The following is a 21,635-nucleotide window of genomic DNA, read 5'->3' on the forward strand; positions in this document are numbered from 1 at the left end:
CTTTTCCTTCTTTAAAAGAAGCGATATCGTTGCTTCTGACATAGTCGGGGGCAGTTGTCCCCTTTCCTTTGCCTCGTTGAAGGTCCTCGTCAGTAGCGGGGCGAGCAAGTCCAAATATTTTCTGTAAAATTCAACTGGGAATCCGTCCGGTCCCGGGGCCTTTCCCGTCTGCATGTTCCTAATTCCTTTCACCACTTCTTCTACCGTGATCTGTGCTCCCAATCCCATCCTTTCCTGCTCTTCCACCTTGGGAATTTCCAGCCGATCCAAAAACTCCATCATTCTCTCCCTCCCATCCGGGGGTTGAGCTTCATACAATTTTTTATAGAATGTCTTAAACACTTCATTCACTCTCTCCGCTCCCCGCTCCGTCTCTCCATCTTCGTCTCTCACCCCCCCTATTTCCCTCGCTGCTCCCCTTTTCCTCAATTGGTGTGCCAGCAATCTGCTCGCCTTCTCTCCATATTCATACTGTACACCCTGCGCCTTCCTCCATTGTGCCTCTGCAGTGCCTGTGGTCAGCAAGTCAAATTCCACATGCAGCATTTGCCTTTCCCTATACAGTCCCTCCTCCGGTGCTTCCGCATACTGTCTGTCCACCCTCAAAAGTTCTTGCAACAACCGCTCCCGTTCCTTACTCTCCTGCTTCCCTTTATGTGTCCTTATTGATATCAGCTCCCCCCTAACCACCGCCTTCAACGCCTCCCAGACCACTCCCACCTGAACCTCCCCATTGTCATTGAGTTCCAAGTACTTTTCAATGCATCCCCTCACCCTTAAGCACACCCCCTCATCCGCCATTAGTCCCATATCCATTCTCCAGGGTGGACGCCCTCTTGTTTCCTCCCCTATCTCCAAGTCTACCCAGTGTGGGGCATGATCCGAAATGGCTATAGCCGTATATTCCGTTCCCCTCACCCTCGGGATCAATGCCCTACCCAACACAAAAAAGTCTATGCGTGAATAGACTTTATGGACATAGGAGAAAAACGAGAACTCCTTACTCCTAGGTCTACTGAATCTCCACGGGTCCACCCCTCCCATCTGCTCCATAAAATCCTTAAGCACCTTGGCTGCTGCCGGCCTCCTACCAGTCCTGGACTTCGACCTATCCAGCCTTGGTTCCAACACCGTGTTAAAGTCTCCCCCCATTATCAGCTTTCCGGTCTCTAGGTCTGGGATGCGTCCTAGCATTCGCCTCATAAAATTGGCATCGTCCCAATTCGGGGCATACACGTTTACCAAAACCACCATCTCTCCCTGTAATTTGCCACTCACCATCACGTATCTGCCCCCGTTATCCGCCACTATAGTCTTTGCCTCGAACATTACCCGCTTCCCCACTAATATAGCCACCCCCCTGTTTTTCGCATCCAGCCCCGAATGGAACACCTGCCCCACCCATCCTTTGCGCAACCTAACCTGATCTATCAGTTTCAGGTGCGTTTCCTGTAACATGACCACATCTGCTTTAAGTTTCTTAAGGTGTGCGAGTACTCGTGCCCTCTTTATCGGCCCGTTAAGCCCCCTCACGTTCCACGTGATCAGCCGAGTTGGGGGGCTTCCCACCCCCCCCCTTGCCGGTTAGCCATCATCTTTTTCCAGCTTCTCGCCCAGTTCCCACGCGGCTGTATTTCTCCCAGACGGTGCCCCCCCGCCCATCCTTTCCCGCACCCACTCCCCCCTTTCCCCAGCAGCAGCAACCCAGTAATTCCCCCCTCCCCCCCCCCCCCCCCCCGCTAGACCCCCCGCTAGCGTAATTACTCCCCCCATGTTGCTCCCAGAAGTCAGCAAACTCTGGCTGACCTCGGCTTCCCCCCGTGATCACGGCTCGCCCCGTGCGGCGCCCCCTCCTTCCTGCTTCTCTATTCCCGCCATAATTATCATAGCGCGGGAACCAAGCCCGCGCCTCTCCCTCGGCCCCGCCTCCCATGGCCAACGTCCCATCTCCTCTCCCTCCCCACCTCCCCCCATCACCACCTGTGGGAGAAAGAAAAGTTACCATACCGCAGGATTAATCATACAATCCCTCTTCGCCCCCCCCCCCCCCCCCCCACTCGTCCCACCACTTTGTCCAAACGTTCATTTTCGTAGTCCAATCATTCCAATTTTTCTTCTACAATAAAAGTCCACGCTTCATCCGCCGTCTCAAAGTAGTGGTGCCTCCCTTGATATGTGACCCACAGTCTTGCCGGTTGCAGCATTCCAAACTTTATCTTTTTTTTGTGAAGTACCGCTTTGGCCCGATTAAAGCTCGCCCTCCTTCTCGCCACCTCCGCACTCCAATCTTGATAGACGCGGATCACCGCGTTCTCCCATTTACTACACCGAGTTTTCTTCGCCCATCTAAGGACCATTTCTCTATCCTTAAAATGGAGAAATCTCACCACTATGGCTCTGGGAGCTTCTCCTGCTCTCGATCCTCGCACCATAACTCGGTATGCTCCCTCCACCTCCAACGGACCCGTCGGGGCCTCCACTCCCATTAACGAGTGCAGCATCGTGCTCACATATGCCCCGACGTCCGCCCCCTCCACACCTTCAGGAAGGCCAAGAATCCTCAAGTTGTTCCTCCTTGCGTTATTTTCCAGTGCCTCCAACCTCTCCACAGATCGTTTCTGGTGTGCCTCCTGTATCTCCGACTTCACCACCAGGCCCTGTATGTCGTTTTCATTCTCTGCTGCTTTCGCCTTCACGACCCGAAGCTCCTGCTCCTGGGTCTTTTGTTCCTCTTTCAGCCCTTCAATCGCCTGTAATATCGGGGCCAACAACTCTTTCTTCATTTCCTTTTTTATCTCCTCCACGCAGCGTTTCAAAAACTCTTGTTGTTCAGGGCCCCATATGAAACTGCCACCTTCCGACGCCATCTTGGTTTCTGCTTGCCTTCCTTGCCGTTGTTCCAAAGGATCCGCTGCAATCCGGCCACTTTCCTCTCCTTTTTCCATCCGTGTCCAGGGGGAACACCCTTCTGGTTTACCGCACGGTGTTTTCAGCCGTTAAAATTGCCGTTGGGGCTCCTATCAAGAGCCCAAAAGTCCGTTTCACAGGGAGCTGCCGAAACGTGCGACTCAGCTGGTCATCGCCGCACCCGGAAGTCCTGACTAGAGTTTTTAATGAGGCGAGGGACAGAGGGACCCTGCCTCCGACGATGTCGCAAGCCACCATCTCGCTGATATTGAAGCGGGACAAGGACCTGGAATCCTGCGGGTCATACAGGCCGATCTCCCTGATCAATGTGGATGCCAAGCTCCTGGCCAAGGTCCTGGCGATTAGAATTGAGGACTGCCTACCGGAGGTGATTGGGGACGATCAGACCGGGTTTGTGAAAGGCTGGCAGCTGACAGCTAACTTGAGAAGATTGCTTAATGTGATCATGGTGCCCCCGACGGGCAAGGAGGTGGAGGTAGTGATTGGCAATGGACACGGAGAAGGCCTTCGACCGGGTGGAGTGGGGATATTTGTGGGAGGTACTCAGACGGTTTGGGTTTGGGGAGGGACTGGTTAATTGGGTCAGACTATTGTACCAGGCCCCAAAATCTAGCGAAAGGACGAACAGGATAATGTCAGATTATTTCAGGCCACATCACGGGACCAGACAGGGATGCCCACTCTCCCCGTTGCTGTTCGCGCTGGATGGGGGGGGGCGGTGTCGGGTGGTGGGACGTGGGTGGGGATCCAGCGGGTGCCAGGTCCCGGAGGGAGACTGTGTCCTGGCACCCGTCGGGGTATGCCACGTAGGCGTACTGCGGGCTCGCGTGCAGAAGTTGTACTCTTTCGACCAACGGGTCTGACTTATGGGTCCACACGTGGTTGCGAAGGAGGACGGGTCCTGGAGCTGCCAGCCATGTTGGGAGCGAAATCCCGGAGGTGGACCTCCTGGGGAAGGCAAGGAGACGTTCATGGGGGGGTTTCGTTAGTTGCAGTGCAGAGGAGCGATCGGATGGAGTGGAGCGTGTCAGGGAGGACATCCTACCAGCGGGAGACCGGGAGATTTTTAGACCGTAGGGCCAGCAGGGCGGCCTTCCAGACCGTCCCGTTCTCCCGCTCCACCTGCCCGTTTCCCGGGGGGTTGTAGCTGATCGTCCTGCTGGAGGCAATGCCCTTGCTGAGCAGGAACTGACGCAGCTCATCACTCATAAAGGAGGATCCACGGTCGCTGTGGAGGTAAGCGGGGAAACCGAACAGGGTGAAGATGGTGTTGAATGCTTTAATGACCGTGGCAGAAGTCATATCGGGGCATGGGATGGCGAAGGGAAACCGGGAGTACTCGTCGACCACGTTCAGGAAGTACGTGTTTCGGTCGGTGGAGGGGAGGGGCCCTTTGAAGTCCATGCTGAGGCGATCAAAGGGGCGGGAGGCCTTCACAAGGTGCGTGCAATCTGGCCGGTAGAAGTGTGGTTTGCACTCCGCGTAGACCTGGCAGTCTCTGGTGACCGCCCTGACCTCCTCAATGGAGTAGGGCAGGTTGCGGGCCTTTATGAAGTGGAAGAACTGGGTGACCCCCGGGTGACAGAGACCATTGTGTAGGGCCCGGAGTCGGTCCACTTGTGCGCTGGCTCATGTACCTCGGGACAGGGCGTTAGGGGGCTCGTTGAGCTTCCCGGGCGATACAAAATCTTGTTTTTGTAGGTGGAGAGTTCGATCCTCCACCTCAAGATCTTATCTATTTTGATCTTGCCCCTCTGTGCATTATCGAACATGAAGGCAACCGACCGTTGGTCAGTGAGGAGAGTGAATCTCCTGCTGGCCAGGTAATGCCTCCAGTGCCGCACAGCTTCAACGATGGCTTGGGCCTCCTTTTCGGCAGACGAGTGCTGGATTTCGGAGGCACGGAGGATGCGGGAAAAGAATGCCACGGACCTGCCCGCCTGGTTGAGGGTGGCGGCCAGGGCTACGTCCGATGCATCGCTCACGACCTGAAAAGGGAGGGACTCGTCGACCGCGTGCATCGTGGCCTTGGCGACTCCGCCTTGATGCGATTAAAGGCCTGGCGGGCCTCAGTCGTCAGGGGGAAAACTGTGGAGTGAGTGGGCGGGCCTTGTCCGCATAGTTAGGGACCCACTGGGCATAATAGGAGAAAATCCGCAGGCATCGTTTCAGGGCCTTGGGGCAGTGGGGTAGTTCCATGAAGGGGTGCATGCGGTCGGGGTCGGGCCCTAGAACTCCATTTTCCACAACATAGCCAAGGATGGCTAAGCGGTTGGTGCGGAACATGCACTTCTCCTTATTGTACGTGAGATTCAGGAGTTTGGCGGTGTGGCTAAATTTGCGACGATTAGTGTCGTGGTCCTGCTGGTCGTGGCTGCAGATGGTGACGTTGTCTAGGTACGGGAAGGTGGCCCGCAGTCCGTACCGGTCAACCATTCGGTCCATCTCACGTTGGAAGACCGAGACCCAGTTGTGACGTCGAAGGGAACCCTAAGGAAGTGATAGAGGCGGCCATCTGCTTCAAACTCAGTGTATTGGCGGTCCTCCTTGCAGATGGGGAGCTGGTGGTAGGCGGACATCAGGTCCACTGTCGAGAAGACCCGGTACTGTGCAATCTGATTGGCCATATCAGATATGCGTGGGAGGGGGTACGTGTCGAGCTGCGTGTACCGATTGATGGTCTGACTGCAGTCAATGACCATCCTGTGCTTCTCCCCAGTCTTCACTACTACCACTTGGGCTCTCCAGGGGCTGTTGCTGGCCTCAATGATGTCTTCCTGCAGAAGCCACTGGACCTCTGACCTGATGAAGGTCCTGTGCTGGGCACTGTACCGTCTGCTCCTGGTGGCGACGGGTTTGTAATCCGTGGTGAGGTTTGCAAACAAGAAAGGTGGATCGACCTGAAGGGTCGTGAGGCCGCATACGGTGAGGGGGTGGTAGGGGTCCGCCAAATTTAAAAGTTAAGCTTTGGAGGTGGCACTGGAAGCCCAGGCCGAGTAACAGGGCAGCGCAGAGGTTGGGGAGGACGTAGAGCCGGAAGTTGCTAAACTCTACGCCCTGGACGGTGAGGGTCGCGATGCAGTACCACCGGATTTCCACAGAATGAGATCTGGAGGCCAGGGAGATTCTCTGGGTAACGGGGTGTACCGCGAGGGAGCAGCGCCTTACCGTAGAGGGGTGGATGAAGCTTTCCGTGCCCCCGGAGTCAGGAAGGCAGGAAGTCTTGTGCCCATAGATTTTCACCGTTGTCGTTGCGGTTGCGAGGTTGTGAGGCCGGGACTGGTCGAGGGTGATCGAGGCGAGCTGCAGCGGACACTGGGAGGTCCTGGGCTGGTCAGCGGTGGCGGCAGGCGATGAGTGGTCAGGCGAGCTTCCCGACGAGCAGGGGTCCTGAGGCGCCGTCCAAAATGGTGCCGAAAATGGCGGCGCCCATGGTGCGCACATGACGGGCAGCATTGAAGATGGCGGCACCCACTGGCCGCACATGGTCTGCGGAGAAGATGGCGGCGCCCATGGTGCGCACATGACGGGCGGCATTAAAAATGGCGGCACCCATGGGCCGCATGTGGGGGGTGTAGGAACACTGGGCCTAGAAACAGCAGCGATCGACTGGGCCTGGCACACAGCAGCAAAATGTCCCTTCTTTCCGCAGCCCTTGCAGGTTGCGCTCCGCGCCGGGCAGCGCTGCCGGGGGGGGGGGTTTGGTCTGCCCGCAGAAGTAGCATTTTGGCCCCCCAGGGTTGGCTGGCTGCCGCGCGACGCAGGCCTGCGGTGGGCTGGGGTCGGCAGCTGGTGGGGCCCACGATGTCCACGAGGGTACCGTGCGGTCGGGGGCGTAGGACTGGACGTTACGGGAGGCCACTGTTAGCAAGTTCGGGAGCTGCCTGGTTCCCGCAAGGTCAGGCGTACCCCCTTCCAATAGTCACTGGCGGACGTACGCCTACCTCAGCTGGTGGGGCCCACGATGTCCACGAGGGTACCGTGCGGTCGGGGGCGTAGGACTGGACGTTACGGGAGGCCACTGTTAGCAAGTTCGGGAGCTGCCTGGTTCCCGCAAGGTCAGGCGTACCCACTTCCAATAGTCACTGGCGGACGTACGCCTACCTCAGGCCTGCAACGAAGGCGTCTCTGATTAAAAATTCTGCATGCTCGACTGCCGAAACTGCCTGGCAGTCACAGTTCCTCGCCAGGATGTGCAGGGCACGCCAGAAATCGGCTAAGGATTCACCGTGGAGTTGCTGTCTCGTGGACAGGAGGTGCCTGGCGTAGAGTTTGTTAACCGGCCGAACGTAATGTCCCTTCAGGTGCTCCATTGCTTCAAAGTAAGTGGCCGCATCCCGGATGAGAGGAAGAATGTCAGGGCTCACCCGTGAATAAAGAACTTGGAGCTTCTGCACGTCCGAGGGTTCTTCAGCTGATGCTTGGAGGTAGCTTTCGAAGCAGGCTAGCCAGTGGTGAAAAATGGACGTTGGCTGCTTGAGGGTGCAGCTGTAGGTGGTCAGGCTTGATGCGAAGTTCCATCGTTTTAAAATCTTTGCTCAATAAATTGATGCACTAACAATTACTACAAAGACGAGAGTAGTGAATAATCGAGGCTTTATTGAGCAAAGATGTGTGGCCTCCTGTAGCTGCTGCCAGAATGGGAGCAGCCCCGGTGTGCACACACATTTATACACCGCCTACTGGGCGGAGCCAGCAGGCAGGGATTTACCCATGTACCTCTAGTACCGGAGTCTTACCGTACTACATCTAATATACAGTTAGTGGTGACGACCACAGAGGATTCGATTGTAAGAGGAGTAGACAGGCATTTCTGCAGAAACAAACAAGACTCCAGGAAGGTATGTTGCCTCCCGGGTGCAAGGGTCCTGGATGTCTCAGAGCGGCTGCAGGATATTCTAAAGGGGGAGGGTGAACAGCCAGCTGTCGTGGTGCATAGAGGCACCAACAATATAGGTAAAAAATAGGATGAGGTCCTACATGCTGAATTTAGGGAGTTAGGAGATAAACTAAAAAGTAGGACCTCAAAGGCAGCAATCTCAGGATTGCTACCAGTGCCACATGCTGGTCAGAGTAGGAATGACAGGATAGATAGGATGAATGCGTGGCTCGGGAGATGGTGCAGGAGGAAGGGATTCAGATTTTTAGGACATTGGAACCGGTTCTGGGGGAGGTGGGACCAGTACAAATCGGATGGTCTACATCTGGGCAGCACTGGAACCAATGTCCTTGGGGGGTTATTTGCTAGAGTTATTGGGGAGGGTTTAAACTAATGTGGCAGGGGGATGGGAACCAATGCAGGAAGTCAGAGGGTAGTAAAGAGGGGACAGAAACAAAAGCTGGTAAGGAGAAAAGTGGAAGGTAGAGAAACAGATTGAACTGCCTAGTATGGCAGGGGGGTGGGAACCAGAGCAGTAGGTCAGCAGGAGAAATAACTGAGGGAGAGCTACAGACTTGGGCCTGGAAGATTAAGAGGAAGAGCAGGCAGGGAGTGGTTGGCTAACGCAGCGGGGCTGGTGGGCTGAAGTGCGTTAGTTTCAACGCGAGGAGTATTTCAGGTAAGACAGATGAAGATAGAGCTTGGATTAGTACGTGGAATTATGATGTTGTTATTACAGAAACTTGGTTGAAATAGGGACAGGATTGGCAACTAAACATTCCAGGATTTAGATGTTTCAGGCAGGATAGAGGGGGATGTAAAAGGGGTGGGGGAGTTGCATTTTTGGTTAAGGAGACTATCACAGCTGTGATGAGGGAGGACACCTTGGAGGGTTCAGGCAGCGAGGCAATCTGGGTAGAGCTCAGGAACAGGAAGGGTGCTGTCACAATGTTGGGGGTTTACGACAGACCTCCTAACAGCCAGCGGGAGATAGAGGAGCAGATCTTGGACAGATGCTTAAACAACAGAGTTGTTGTGGTGGGTGATTTTAACTTTCCCTATATTGATTGGGACACACTTACTGCTAGAGGCATGGATGGAGCAGAATTTGTAAGGATCGTCCAGGAGGGTTTCCTGAAACAATATGTAAATAGCCCAACTCGGGAAGGGGCCAAATTAGACCTGGTGCTGGGGAATACGCCTGGCCAGGTGATCGAAGTTTCAGTCGGAGATCATTTCGGGAACAGTGATCATAATTCTTTAAGTTTTAAGCTGCTTATGGAGAAGGACAACAGTGGTCCTCAGGTTAAGGTGTTAGACTGGGGCAAGGGTAACTACAGTAGCATTAGGCAGGATCTGGAGTGTGTCGACTGGGCGAGGCTGTTTGAGGGAAAATCAACATCCGGCATGTGGGAGGCTTTCAAATGTCAGTTGATTAGAATTCATAGAGCATACAGTGCAAAAGGAGGCCATTCGGCCCATCGAGTCTGCACCGACCCACTTAAGCCCCTCACTTCCACCCTATCCCCGTAACCCAATAACCCCTCCTACCCTTTTTGGACACTAAGGGCAATTTATCATGGCCAATCCACCTAACCCGCACGTCTTTGGACCGTGAGAGAAAACCGGAGCACCCGGAGGAAACCCACGCAGACACGGGGAGAATGTGCAAACTCCGCACAGTGACCCAGCGGGGAATTGAACCTGGGACCCTGGCGCTGTGAAGCCACAGTGCTAACCCCTGTTGCTACCGTGCTGCCCAATTCTGGACCAGCACGTACGAGTATGGACGAAAGATAAGGGTGGAAAGTATAGGGAACCCTAGTCCAAAAGACTTAGGACAGGTGAAGTCCTCGAGGACGACACGGCAGTACAGTGGTTAGCACTGTTGCTTCACAGCTCCAGGGTCCCAGGTTTGATTCCCGGCTTGGGTCACTGTCTGTGCGGAGTCTGCACGTTCTCCCCGTGCCTGCGTGGGTTTCCTCCGGATGCTCCGGTTTCCTCCCACAAGTCCCGAAATTCACCTGCTTCTTCGGTGAATTGGACATTTAGGTAACCGTGCCGCCCATCGGGTGTTGGCCTCGAGTGGACCGCCTGATGCTCCGCTTGCAGGCCGCGGCAATGGTGGCCCGTGACGGTCACCGCCTCAGTCCTGTAGGGGGGTCATCCAGCCACATGTTCGGTTTCCTGGTCACCCCACTCCTCCCCCAACCCACCCCAGCCAGCCTGTGTCCAGCCCGGCAGCCCACAGTCGCTCCTCTCTGTGTCCTCCCTCTATCAGCCACGGCGCCGGTTTCACAGTTTTTAAAAGCACAAGTAGGCAGATAATCGCAGAGGCCCCGGAGAATACTGGGCCGGGCCCGCTAATGATATGCAAACGGTGTTTACTGTACGTGCGTTCCGGAACGCATTGACGTGCTGTCAATTGCGATTTAGTGTTAAATCGGCGCCCGCAGGGCTTTTGGCGCCAGAACCAATTCTCCGTCTAATCGTGTTTTCCAATTTCTTCAGCCACCAAAGAATCCTGCTGAAAGTGTCTACATCAGGGATATGCCCAGGGAGACAAGGGGGATGCCGATAGCGATAATTTGTCGACTGACTTAATTGAGGCATACAAGATGATCAGAGGATTGGATAGGGTGGACAGTGAGAGCCTTTTCCCTCGGATGGTGATGTCGAGCACGAGGGGACATGGCTTTAAATTGAGGGGCGAAAATGGCGGAGGCAGCTTTACTTCTCCGGCTACTCCATTCACGGCCGGGAAGCTCACCAGCTCCGTGGCGAGGGAATTTGAGAATCAAAAGCAGGTTGTGTTTCAAAAAACCCTCTTGGGCACACCTGACACATTACTCTCCATCCAAACCTCTGGCACTAAGGGACTCCCAGTCAATATGGAGGAAATTAAAACCACCCACCACAACCCTGCTATTTTCACACCTTTCCAGAACCTGAGTACATATCTGCTCCTCTGTCCCTCGCTGGCTGTTGGGAACCACAGCCCCAACATTGTGATTGCAGCCTTCTTATTTGTGAACTCTACCCACAATGCCTCACTGCAGACTCCTCCCTCATCCCAGCGGCGATGTATTCCCTAACCAGTAATGTAACTCCCCCACCCTTTCTGCCACCCCTTCTGTCTTGTCTAAAACAACATCCCAGAACGTTAAGCTGCCAGTCCTGTCCCTCCTTTAACCATGTCTATATAATAGCAATATCATAATTCCCCACATTACTCCAAGCTCAAAGTTCATCCGCCTTACCTGTTAAACTTCTTGCTTGAAGAAACGCATTCCAGACTTCCAGACCCACTGAGATCAGCGACCTCCCCCTGCCTGCTCTCTCGCTTTGCTATATTTGTCTTAGTCTCAACCTCTCCCTCAGTCTCTACACGTGGTGGCCTGCTGCTCCGATTTCCACCCCCTGCCATGCAAGTTTCAACCCTCCCGAACCACATTAGCAAACCTCCCGGCCAGGATATTGGTGCCACTCCAGTTTAGGTGTGACCCGTCCTGCTTGTATAGATCCCACCTTGCTGGCAGACATCCCAATGATCCACATATCTGAAGCCCACCCCCCTACACCACGTGGCACGGGGAGTGATCCTGAAATGACTACCCTCGAGGACCTGCTTTTTAGCTTACTACCTAACTCCCTGTAGTGTCTTTGCAGGACCTTGTTCCCCATCTCTGTACAGTAGAGCCAGCCCTGGTGCCACTACTCTGGCTGCTGCTGCTGCCACCTATTGGGTCTTCCTCATCAGTATCCAAAAGGGCATGCCATTAGAGAGGGGCACAGCCACAGGGGACTCCTGCACCCACTACCTGCCCCACCTCGCGGTCATCCATCTTTCTTCCTGTACCTTGGGTGTGACCTCGATAACTTCAAGGGGCTGGTTTAGCACACTGGGCTAAATCGCTGGCTTTTAAAGCAGACCCAGGCAGGCCAGCAGCACGGTTCAATTCCCGTACCAGCCTCCCCGAACAGGCGCCGGAGTGTGGCGGCTAGGGGCTTTTCACAGTAACTTCATTTGAAGCCTACTTGTGACGATAAGCGATTTTCATTTCATTTCATTTCAATCTATGGTGCTTTCCACCACTTGGCTGTTGCTTAGTACCTCCAGCTGCAGCTCAAACCCATCCATTCTTTCAGACATCAAGGGCTGGATACACGTCCCGCAGATGTCATTGACAGGGATGTGCTCAGCATTCATTATTGCCCACATGCCGCAGGCGGAACACCAAGCCCCACTAACTTGCTAGTGCAGTTGGGGAGGGTTTAAACTAATGTGGCAGGGGGATGGGAACCGATGTAGGAAGTCAGTGGGGACAGAAACAAAAGGCAGGAAGGGAGAGTGTGTAAAGCATGACCTGAGAAAGCAGGGCAGAGAGCAAGGAAGGTCTACATTAAACTGCATTTATTTCAATGCAAGGGGCCTGACGGGCAAAGCGGATGAACTCAGAGCATGGACGGGCACATGGGACTGGGATATTATAGCTATGACTGAAACATGGCTAAGGGAGGGGCAGGACTGGCAGCTCAATGTTCTGGGGTACAGATGCTATAGAAAGGATAGAACAGGAGGTAAGAGAGGAGGGGGAGTGGCGTTTTTGATTAGGGAGAACATCACAGCAGTACTTAGAGGGGATATATCCGAGGGTTCGCCAATGAGTCTATATGGGTGGAACTGAAAAATGAGAAGGGAGAGATCACCTTGGTAGGACTGTACTACAGGCCCCCAAATAGTCAGCGGGAAATTGAGGAGGAAATATGTAAGGAGATTACAGATAGCTGCAAGAATAATAGGGTGGTAGTAGTAGGGGACTTTAACTTTCCCAACATACACATGGGACAGCCATAGCATTAGGGGCTTGGATGGAGGGAAATTTGTTGAGTGTATTCAGGAGGAATTTCTCATTCAGTATGTGGATGGACCGACTAGAGAGGGGGCAAAACTTGACCTCGTCTTGGGAAATAAGGAAGGGCAAGTGACAGAAATGCTAGTGAGGGATCACTTTGAGACAAGTGACCATAACTCCATTAGTTTTAAGATAGCTATGGAGAATGATAGGTCTGGCCCAAGAGTTAAAATTCTTAATTGGGGCAAGGCAAATTTTGATGGTATCAGACAGGAACTTGCAGAGGTAGATTGGGGGAGACTGTTGTCAGGCAAAGGGACGGCTGGTAAATGGGAGGCTTTTAAAAATGTGTTAACCAGGGTGCAGGGTAAGCACATTCCCTTTAGAGTGAAGGGCAAGGCTGGTAGAAGTAGGGAACCCTGGATGACTCGAGATAGTGAGACTCTGGTCAAAAAGAAGAAGGAGGCATATGACGTACATAAGCAACTGGGATCAAGTGGATCCCTTGAAAAGTATAGAGATTGTCGAAATAGAGTTAAGAGGGAAATCAGGAGGGCAAAAAGGGGACATGAAATTGCTTTGGCAAATAATGCAAGGGAGAACCCAAAGAGATTCTACAAATACATAAAGGGGAAAAGAGTAACTAGGGACAGAGTAGGGCCTCTTAAGGATCAACAAGGGCATCTATGTGCAGAGCCACAAGAGTTGGGTGAGATCCTGAATGAATATTTCTCATCGGTATTCACGGTGGAGAAAGGCATGGATGTTAGGAAACTAAGGGAAATAAATAGTGATGTCTTGAGAAGTGTGCATATTACAGAGGAGGTGGTGCTGGAAGTCTTAAAGCGCATCAAGGTAGATAAATCCCCGGGACCTGATGAAATGTATCCCAGGATGTTGTGGGAGGCTAGGGAGGAAATTGCGGGTCCCCTAACAGAGATATTTGAATCATCGGCAGCCACAGGTGAGGTGCCTGAAGATTGGAGAGTGGCGAATGTTGTGCCCTTGTTTAAGAAGGGCAGCAGGGAAAAGCCTGGGAACTACAGACCGGTGAGCCTAACGTCTGTAGTAGGTAAGTTGCTAGAAGGTATTCTGAGAGACAGGATCTACAAGCATTTAGAGAGGCAAGGACTGATTCGGGGCAGTCAGCATGGCTTTGTGCGTGGAAAATCATGTCTCACAAATTTGATTGAGTTTTTTGAGGGGGTGACCAAGAAGGTAGATGAGGGCAGTGCAGTAGACGTTGTCTACATGGACTTTAGCAAAGCCTTGGACAAGGTACCGCATGGTAGGTTGTTGCAGAAGGTTAAAGCTCACGGGATCCAGGGTGAGGTTGCCAATTGGATTCAAAATTGGCTGGACGACAGAAGGCAGAGGGTGGTTGTAGAGGGTTATTTTTCAAACTGGAGGCCTGTGACCAGTGGTGTGCCTCGGGGATCGGGGCTGGGTCCACTGTTATTTGTTGTATATACTCTTGATTTGGATGAGAATTTAGGAGGCATGGTTAGTAAGTTTGCAGATGACACCAAGATTGGTGGCACAGTGGATAGTGAAGAAGGTTATCTAGGATTGCAACGGGATCTTGATCAATTAGGCCAGTGGGCCGACGAATGGCAGATGGAGTTTAATTTAGATAAATGTGAGGTGATGCATTTTGGCAGATCGAATCAGGCCAGGACCTACTCAGTTAATGGTATGGCGTTGGGGAGAGTTATAGAACAAAGAGATCTAGGAGTACAGGTTCATAGCTCCTTGAAGGTGGAGTCGCAGGTGGACAGGGTGGTGAAGAAGGCATTCGGCATGCTTGGTTTCATTGGTCAGAACATTGAATACAGGAGTTGGGACGTCTTGTTGAAGTTGTACAAGACATTGGTACGGCCACACTTGGAATACTGTGTGCAGTTCTGGTCACCCTATTATAGAAAGGATATTATTAAACTAGAAAGAGTGCAGAAAAGATTTACTAGGATGTTGCCGGGACTTGATGGTTTGAGTTATAAGGAGAGGCTGGATAGACTGGGACTTTTTTCCTTGGAGCGTAGGAGGCTTAGGGGTGATCTTATAGAGGTCTATAAAATAATGAGGGGCATAGATAAGGTAGATAGTCAACATCTTTTCCCAAAGGTAGGGGAGTCTAAAACTAGAGGGCATAGGTTTTAAGGTGAGAGGGGAGAGATTCAGAAGGGCCCAGAGGGGCAATTTCTTCACTCAGAGGGTAGTGAGTGTCTGGAATGGGCTGCCAGAGGTAGTAGTAGAGGCGGGTACAATTGTGTCTTTTAAAAAGCATTTAGATAGTTACATGGGTAAGATGGGTATAGAGGGTTATGGGCCAAGTGCGGGCAACTGGGACTAGCTTAATGGTAAAAACTGGGCGGCATGGACTGGTTGGGCCGAAGGGCCTGTTTCCATGCTGTAAACTTCTATGATTCTATGAACTCATTCTTGCCAATTAATGACTAATTCTCTGTTAAATATTAAAATACCTTAATGAATTAAAACACTAACAAGGAAGTACTCACCAGTCTGCTGCCTTCTTAAATCCACACTCAGAACTGAGTGTCGCTCGGAGGTCTAGCGGTCTCCTAAAGTACTGTCTCACTCCCTCTCTTATTTTAGTTTGAGGAGGAGGCAGGGATGGACCCACTACAGCAATGCAATGTTTGGGGCCATTGTCTGATCGCGTGGGTTCTAGATTCTTTATTCTGTTCTTGCACAATAACTTTATTAACGGATTCATATTATTGTTTATATTGAAAAATCTTTAATAAAAATACATTTTTAAAGGACACAAGAAACAGGACAGAGAGGGGAGAGTGTGCAGTCAGCATCAACACTCACAGGAGAGGGGAGAGTGTGCAGTCAGCATCAACACTCACAGGAGAGGGGATAGTGTGCAGTCAGCATCAACACTCACACACAGAGGGGAGAGTGTGCAGTCAGCATTAACACACACACAGAGGGGAGAGTGTGCAGTCAGCATCAACACTCACAGGAGAGGGGAGAGTGTGCAGTCAGCATCAACACACAGAGAGAGGGGAGAGTGTGCAGTCAGCATCAACACACAGAGAGAGGGGAGAGTGTGCAGTCAGCATCAACACACACACACACACAGAGGGGAGAGTGTGCAGTCAGCATCAACACACACACACACACACACAGAGGGGAGAGTGTGCAGTCAGCATCAACACACACACACACACACACACACAGAGGGGAGAGTGTGCAGTCAGCATCAACACTCACAGGAGAGGGAGCGATTATCAGACAATCCCAGCACAGATCTCAGGGGGAATTCTGAACAATCCCAGCACAGATCCCAGTGCGATTTAGACAATCCCAGCACAGATTTCAGTGGGATTGCCAGACAATCCCAGCACAGATCTCAGTGGGAATTCAAGACAATCCCAGCACAGATCCCAGTGGGAATTCCAGACAATCCCAGCACAGATTTCAGTGGGAATTCAGGGCAATCCTAGCAAAGAACTCAATGGGAATTCTGGCCAATCCCAGCACAGATCTCAGTGGGATAGTCAGACAATCCCAGCACAGATCTCAGTGAGAATTCCAGACAATCCCAGCACAGATCCCACCAAGATCCCCAGACAATCCCAGCACAGATCACAGTGGGATTGTCAGACAATCCCAGCACAGATCCCAGTGCGATTCCCAGACAATCCCAGCACAGATCTCAGTGGGAATTCCGGACAATCCCAGCACAGAACTCAGTGGGAATTCAAGACAATCCCTGCACAGCTCTGTGGGAATTCCGGACAATCCCAGCACAGATCTCAAGTGGGAATTCCGGACAATCCCAGCACAGATCACAGTGGGAATTCTGGACAAACCCAGCACAGATCTCAGTGGGAATTCAAGACAATCCCAGCACAGATCTCAGTGGGATTATCAGGCAATCCCAGCACAGATCTCAGTGGGATTGTCAGACAATCCCAGCACAGATCTCAGTGTGAATTCCGGACAATCCCAGCACAGATCTCAGTGGGATTGTCAGACAATCCCAGCAGATCTCAGTGGGATTGTCAGACAATCCCAGCACAGATCTCAGTGGGAATTCCAGACAATCCCAGCACAGATCTCAGGGGGTCTGTCAGACAATCCCAGTACATATCCCAGTGGGAATTCCGGACAAATCCAGCACAGATCTCAGTGGGATTGTCAGACAATCCCAGCACAGATCTCAGAGGGATTGTCAAGACAATCCCAGCATAGATCTGTGTGAATTCCGGACAATCCCAGCACAGATCTCAGTGGGATTGTCAGACAATCCCAGCACAGATCTCAGCGGGATTGTCAGACAATCCCAGCACAGATCTCAGTGGGAATTCCAGACAATCCCAGCACAGATCCCAGTGGGAATTCCAGACAATCCCAGCACAGATCTCAGTGGGATAGTCAGACAATCCCAGCACAGATCCCACTGAGATTCCCAGACAATCCCAGCACAGATCACAGTGGGATTGTCAGACAATCCCAGGACAGATCTCAGTGGGTATTCCAGACAATCCCAGCACAGATCTCAGGGGGTCTGTCAGACAATCCCAGTACATATCCCAGTGGGAATTCCGGACAAATCCAGCACAGATCTCAGTGGGATTGTCAGACAATCCCAGCACAGATCTCAGTGGGAATTCCAGACAATCCCAGTACATATCCCAGTGGGAATTCCAGACAATCCCAGCACAGATCTCAGTGGGATTGTCAGACAATCCCAGCACAGATCCCACTGAGATTCCCAGACAATCCCAGCACAGATCACAGTGGGATTGTCAGACAATCCCAGCACAGATCTCAGTGGGAATTCCGGACAATCCCAGCACAGGTCCCAGTGGGATTGTCAGACAATCACAGCACAGATCTCAGTGGGAATTCAGGGCAATCCCAGCACAGATCTCAGTGGGAATTCCAGACTATCCCAGCACAGATCCCAGTGGGAATTCCAGACATTCCCAGCTCAGATCTCAGTGGGATTGTCAGACAATCCCAGCACAGATCTCAGTGGGATTGTCAGACAATCCCAGCACAGATCTCAGTGTGAATTCCGGACAATCCCAGCACAGATCTCAGTGGGATTGTCAGACAATCCCAGCAGATCTCAGTGGGATTGTCAGACAATCCCAGCACAGATCTCAGTGGGAATTCCAGACAATCCCAGCACAGATCTCAGGGGGTCTGTCAGACAATCCCAGTACATATCCCAGTGGGAATTCCGGACAAATCCAGCACAGATCTCAGTGGGATTGTCAGACAATCCCAGCACAGATCTCAGCGGGATTGTCAAGACAATCCCAGCATAGATCTGTGTGAATTCCGGACAATCCCAGCACAGATCTCAGTGGGATTGTCAGACAATCCCAGCACAGATCTCAGCGGGATTGTCAGACAATCCCAGCACAGATCTCAGTGCGAATTCCAGACACTCCCAGCACAGGTCTCAGCGGGAATGTCAGACAATCCCAGCATAGATCTCAGTGCGAATTCCGGACAATCCCAGCACAGATCTTAGTGGGAATTCCGGACAATCACAGCACAGATCTCAGTCGGATTGTCAGACAATCCCAGCACAGATCTCAGTGGGATTGTCAGACAATCCCAGCACAGATCTCAGTGGGATCAGACAATCCCAGCAGATCTCAGTGGGATCAGACAATCCCAGCAGATCTCAGTGGGATTGTCAGACAATCCCAGCACAGATCTGTGGGAATTCCAGACAATCCCAGCACAGATCTCAGTGGCTCTGTCAGACAATCCCAGTACAGATCCCAGTGGGAATTCCGGACAATCCCAGCACAGATCTCAGTGGGATTGTCAGACAATCCCAGCACAGATCTCAGCGGGATTGTCAAGACAATCCCAGCACAGATCTCAGCGGGATTGTCAGACAATCCCAGCACAGATCTCAGTGGGAATTCTGGACAATCCCAGCACAGATCTCAGTGGGTTTGTCAGACATTCCCATCACAGATCTCAGCGGGAATTCTGGACAATCCCAGCACAGATCTCAGCGGGATTGTCAGACAATCCCAGCACAGATCTCAGTGGGAATTCTGGACAATCCCAGCACAGATCTCAGCGGGATTGTCAGACAATCCCAGCACAGATCTCAGTGGAAATTCCAGACAATCCCAGCACAGATCCGAGTGGGAATCTCAGACAATCCCAGCACAGATCTCAGTGGGATTGTCAGACAATCCCATCACAGATCTCAGCGGGATTGTCAGACAATCCCATCACAGATCTCAGCGGGATTGTCAAGACAATCCCAGCACAGATCTCAGCGGGATTGTCAGACAATCCCAGCACAGATCTCAGCGGGATTGTCAGACAATCCCAGCACAGATCTCAGTGGAAATTCCAGACAATCCCAGCACAGATCCGAGTGGGAATCTCAGACAATCCCAGCACAGATCTCAGTGGGATCTCATTGGAATTCTGGACAATCCCAGCACAGATCTCAGTGCGATTCCCAGACAATCCCAGCACAGATCCCAGTGGGATTGTCAGACAATCCCAGCACAGTTCCCAGTGGGAATTCCGGACAATCCCAGCACAGATCTCAGCGGGATTGTCAAGACAATCCCAGCACAGATCTCAGCGGGATTGTCAAGACAATCCCAGCACAGATCTCAGCGGGATTGTCAAGACAATCCCAGCACAGATCTCAGTGGGAATTCTGGACAATCCCAGCACAGATCTCAGTGGGTTTGTCAGACATTCCCATCACAGATCTCAGCGGGAATTCTGGACAATCCCAGCACAGATCTCAGCGGGATTGTCAGACAATCCCAGCACAGATCTCAGTGGGAATTCTGGACAATCCCAGCACAGATCTCAGCGGGATTGTCAGACAATCCCAGCACAGATCTCAGTGGAAATTCCAGACAATCCCAGCACAGATCCGAGTGGGAATCTCAGACAATCCCAGCACAGATCTCAGTGGGATTGTCAGACAATCCCAGCACAGATCCCAGTGGGATTCCCAGACAATCCCAGCACAGATCCCAGTGGGATCTCATTGGAATTCCAGACAATCCCAGCACAGATCCCGGTGGGATTCCCAGAGAATCCCAGCACAGATGCCAGTGGGAATTCCAGACAATCCCAGCACAGATCTCAGTGGGATTCCCGGACAATCCCAGCACAGATCACAGTGGGATTGTCAGACAATCCCAGCACAGATCCCAGTGGGAATCACGGAGAATCCCAGTACAGCTCAGTGGGATTTTTGGGCAGGTAGATTGCGGCGATCTTTGGTTGCATTCCGTTTTCTCTTACTGGCGAGGAATCTCTCCACTTTTCCACGCCTCTTCAGAGACAGGTATTTCTCCTTCAACTCCAGCTTCCGCTGATCAGCTGTGAACCAGAAGAAACGTGGAGTTTGCTTATAGGCAGAGTTCAGGTTGTGAGATAAATAAACTGCGGAATTAAGCGACTAGAGTAGAGTCAGTGTGTGTGGGACTGTACCCCAGTGAGAGTCAGTGTGTGTGGAACTGTACCCCAGTGAGAGTCAGTGTGTGTGGAACTGTACCCCAGTGAGAGTCAGTGTGTGTGGAACTGTACCCCAGTGAGAGTCAGTGTGTGTGGAACTGTATCCCAGTGAGAGTCAGTGTGTGTGGAACTGTATCCCAGTGAGAGTCAGTGTGTGTGGAACTGTACCCCAGTGAGAGTCAGTGTGTGTGGAACTGTATCCCAGTGAGAGTCAGTGTGTGTGGAACTGTATCCCAGTGAGAGTCAGTGTGTGTGGAACTGTACACCAGTGAGAGTCAGTGTGTGTGGAACTGTATCCCAGTGAGAGTCAGTGTGTGTGGAACTGTATCCCAGTGAGAGTCAGTGTGTGTGGAACTGTATCCCAGTGAGAGTCAGTGTGTGTGGAACTGTACCCCAGAGAGGGTCAGTGTGTGTGGAACTGTATCCCAGTGAGAGTCAGTGTGTGTGGAACTGTACCCCAGTGAGAGTCAGTGTGTGTGGAACTGTATCCTAGTGAGAGTCAGTGTGTGTGGAACTGTATCCCAGTGAGATTCAGTGTGTGTGGAACTGTACCCCAGTGAGGGTCAGTGTGTGTGGAACTGTATCCCAGTGAGAGTCAGTGTGTGGGGAACTGTACCCCAGTGAGAGTCGGTGTGTGTGGAACTGTAACCCAGTGAGGGTCAGTGTGTGTGGAACTGTACCCCAGTGAGAGTCAGTGTGTGTGGAACTGTACCCCAGTGAGAGTCAGTGTGTGGGGAACTGTATCCCAGTGAGAGTCAGTGTGCGTGGGACTGTACCCCAGTGAGAGTCAGTGTGTGTGGAACTGTATCCCAGTGAGAGTCAGTGTGTGTGGAACTGTACCCCAGTGAGAGTCGGTGTGTGTGGAACTGTATCCCAGTGAGGGTCAGTGTGTGTGGAACTGTATCCCAGAGAATCTTTCCTGTTCCTCTCTCATGTCAGACTTACATTTCTTCAGGAAGTACGGCTTGCTGCCCTGCTCAACTCTTGCTCTCTGGCTCTGTTTGAACTTCATCATTCGCTCTCGTTGCAGTCGCTTCCTATTCTCCGCCTCATCCTGTTGTGTCTGTGAGGGGGCAGGACAGAACGGTCGTCTTATTGCTGACAGGCAAACAGCGTGGTCACCCCTCACCACACAGACACACACCAGGCCACACTATGATACACATACAGAATAAAGCTCCCTCTACACTGTCCCCATCAAACACTCCCAGGACAGGTATAGCACGGGGTTAGATACAGAGTAAAGCTCCCTCTACACTGTCCCCATCAAACACTCCCAGGACAGGTACAGCACGGGGTTAGATACGGAGTAAAGCTCCCGCTACACTGTCCCCATCAAACACTCCCAGGACAGGTACAGCACGGGGTTAGATACAGAGTAAAGCTCCCTTGACACTGTCCCCATCAAACACTCCCAGGACAGGTACAGCACGGGGTTAGATACAGAGTAAAGCTCCCTCTGCACTGTC

General features: G+C 52.3%; 1 protein-coding gene across 2 annotated transcripts in view; it reads right to left on the minus strand.

Annotated features, from left to right (window-relative positions):
• Positions 1 to 15,401: 15,401 nt before the first annotated feature.
• The window catches only part of rrp36 (ribosomal RNA processing 36), a 44,371-nt gene continuing 38,137 nt past the window's right edge, over positions 15,402 to 21,635 (minus strand). For both annotated transcript variants that reach the window (XM_072500377.1, XM_072500376.1), the window contains exons 7-8: positions 21,112 to 21,229; positions 15,402 to 20,031 (exon numbers count right to left, since the gene is read on the minus strand). In XM_072500377.1, coding sequence (XP_072356478.1) covers positions 19,892 to 20,031; positions 21,112 to 21,229 — 258 coding nt within the window. In that variant the 3' untranslated portion in view covers positions 15,402 to 19,891. The remainder of the gene's footprint in view (positions 20,032 to 21,111; positions 21,230 to 21,635) is intronic.

The sequence above is a fragment of the Scyliorhinus torazame genome, chromosome 4 (genome assembly GCF_047496885.1).
Source record: "Scyliorhinus torazame isolate Kashiwa2021f chromosome 4, sScyTor2.1, whole genome shotgun sequence".
Taxonomy (NCBI): domain Eukaryota; kingdom Metazoa; phylum Chordata; class Chondrichthyes; order Carcharhiniformes; family Scyliorhinidae; genus Scyliorhinus; species Scyliorhinus torazame.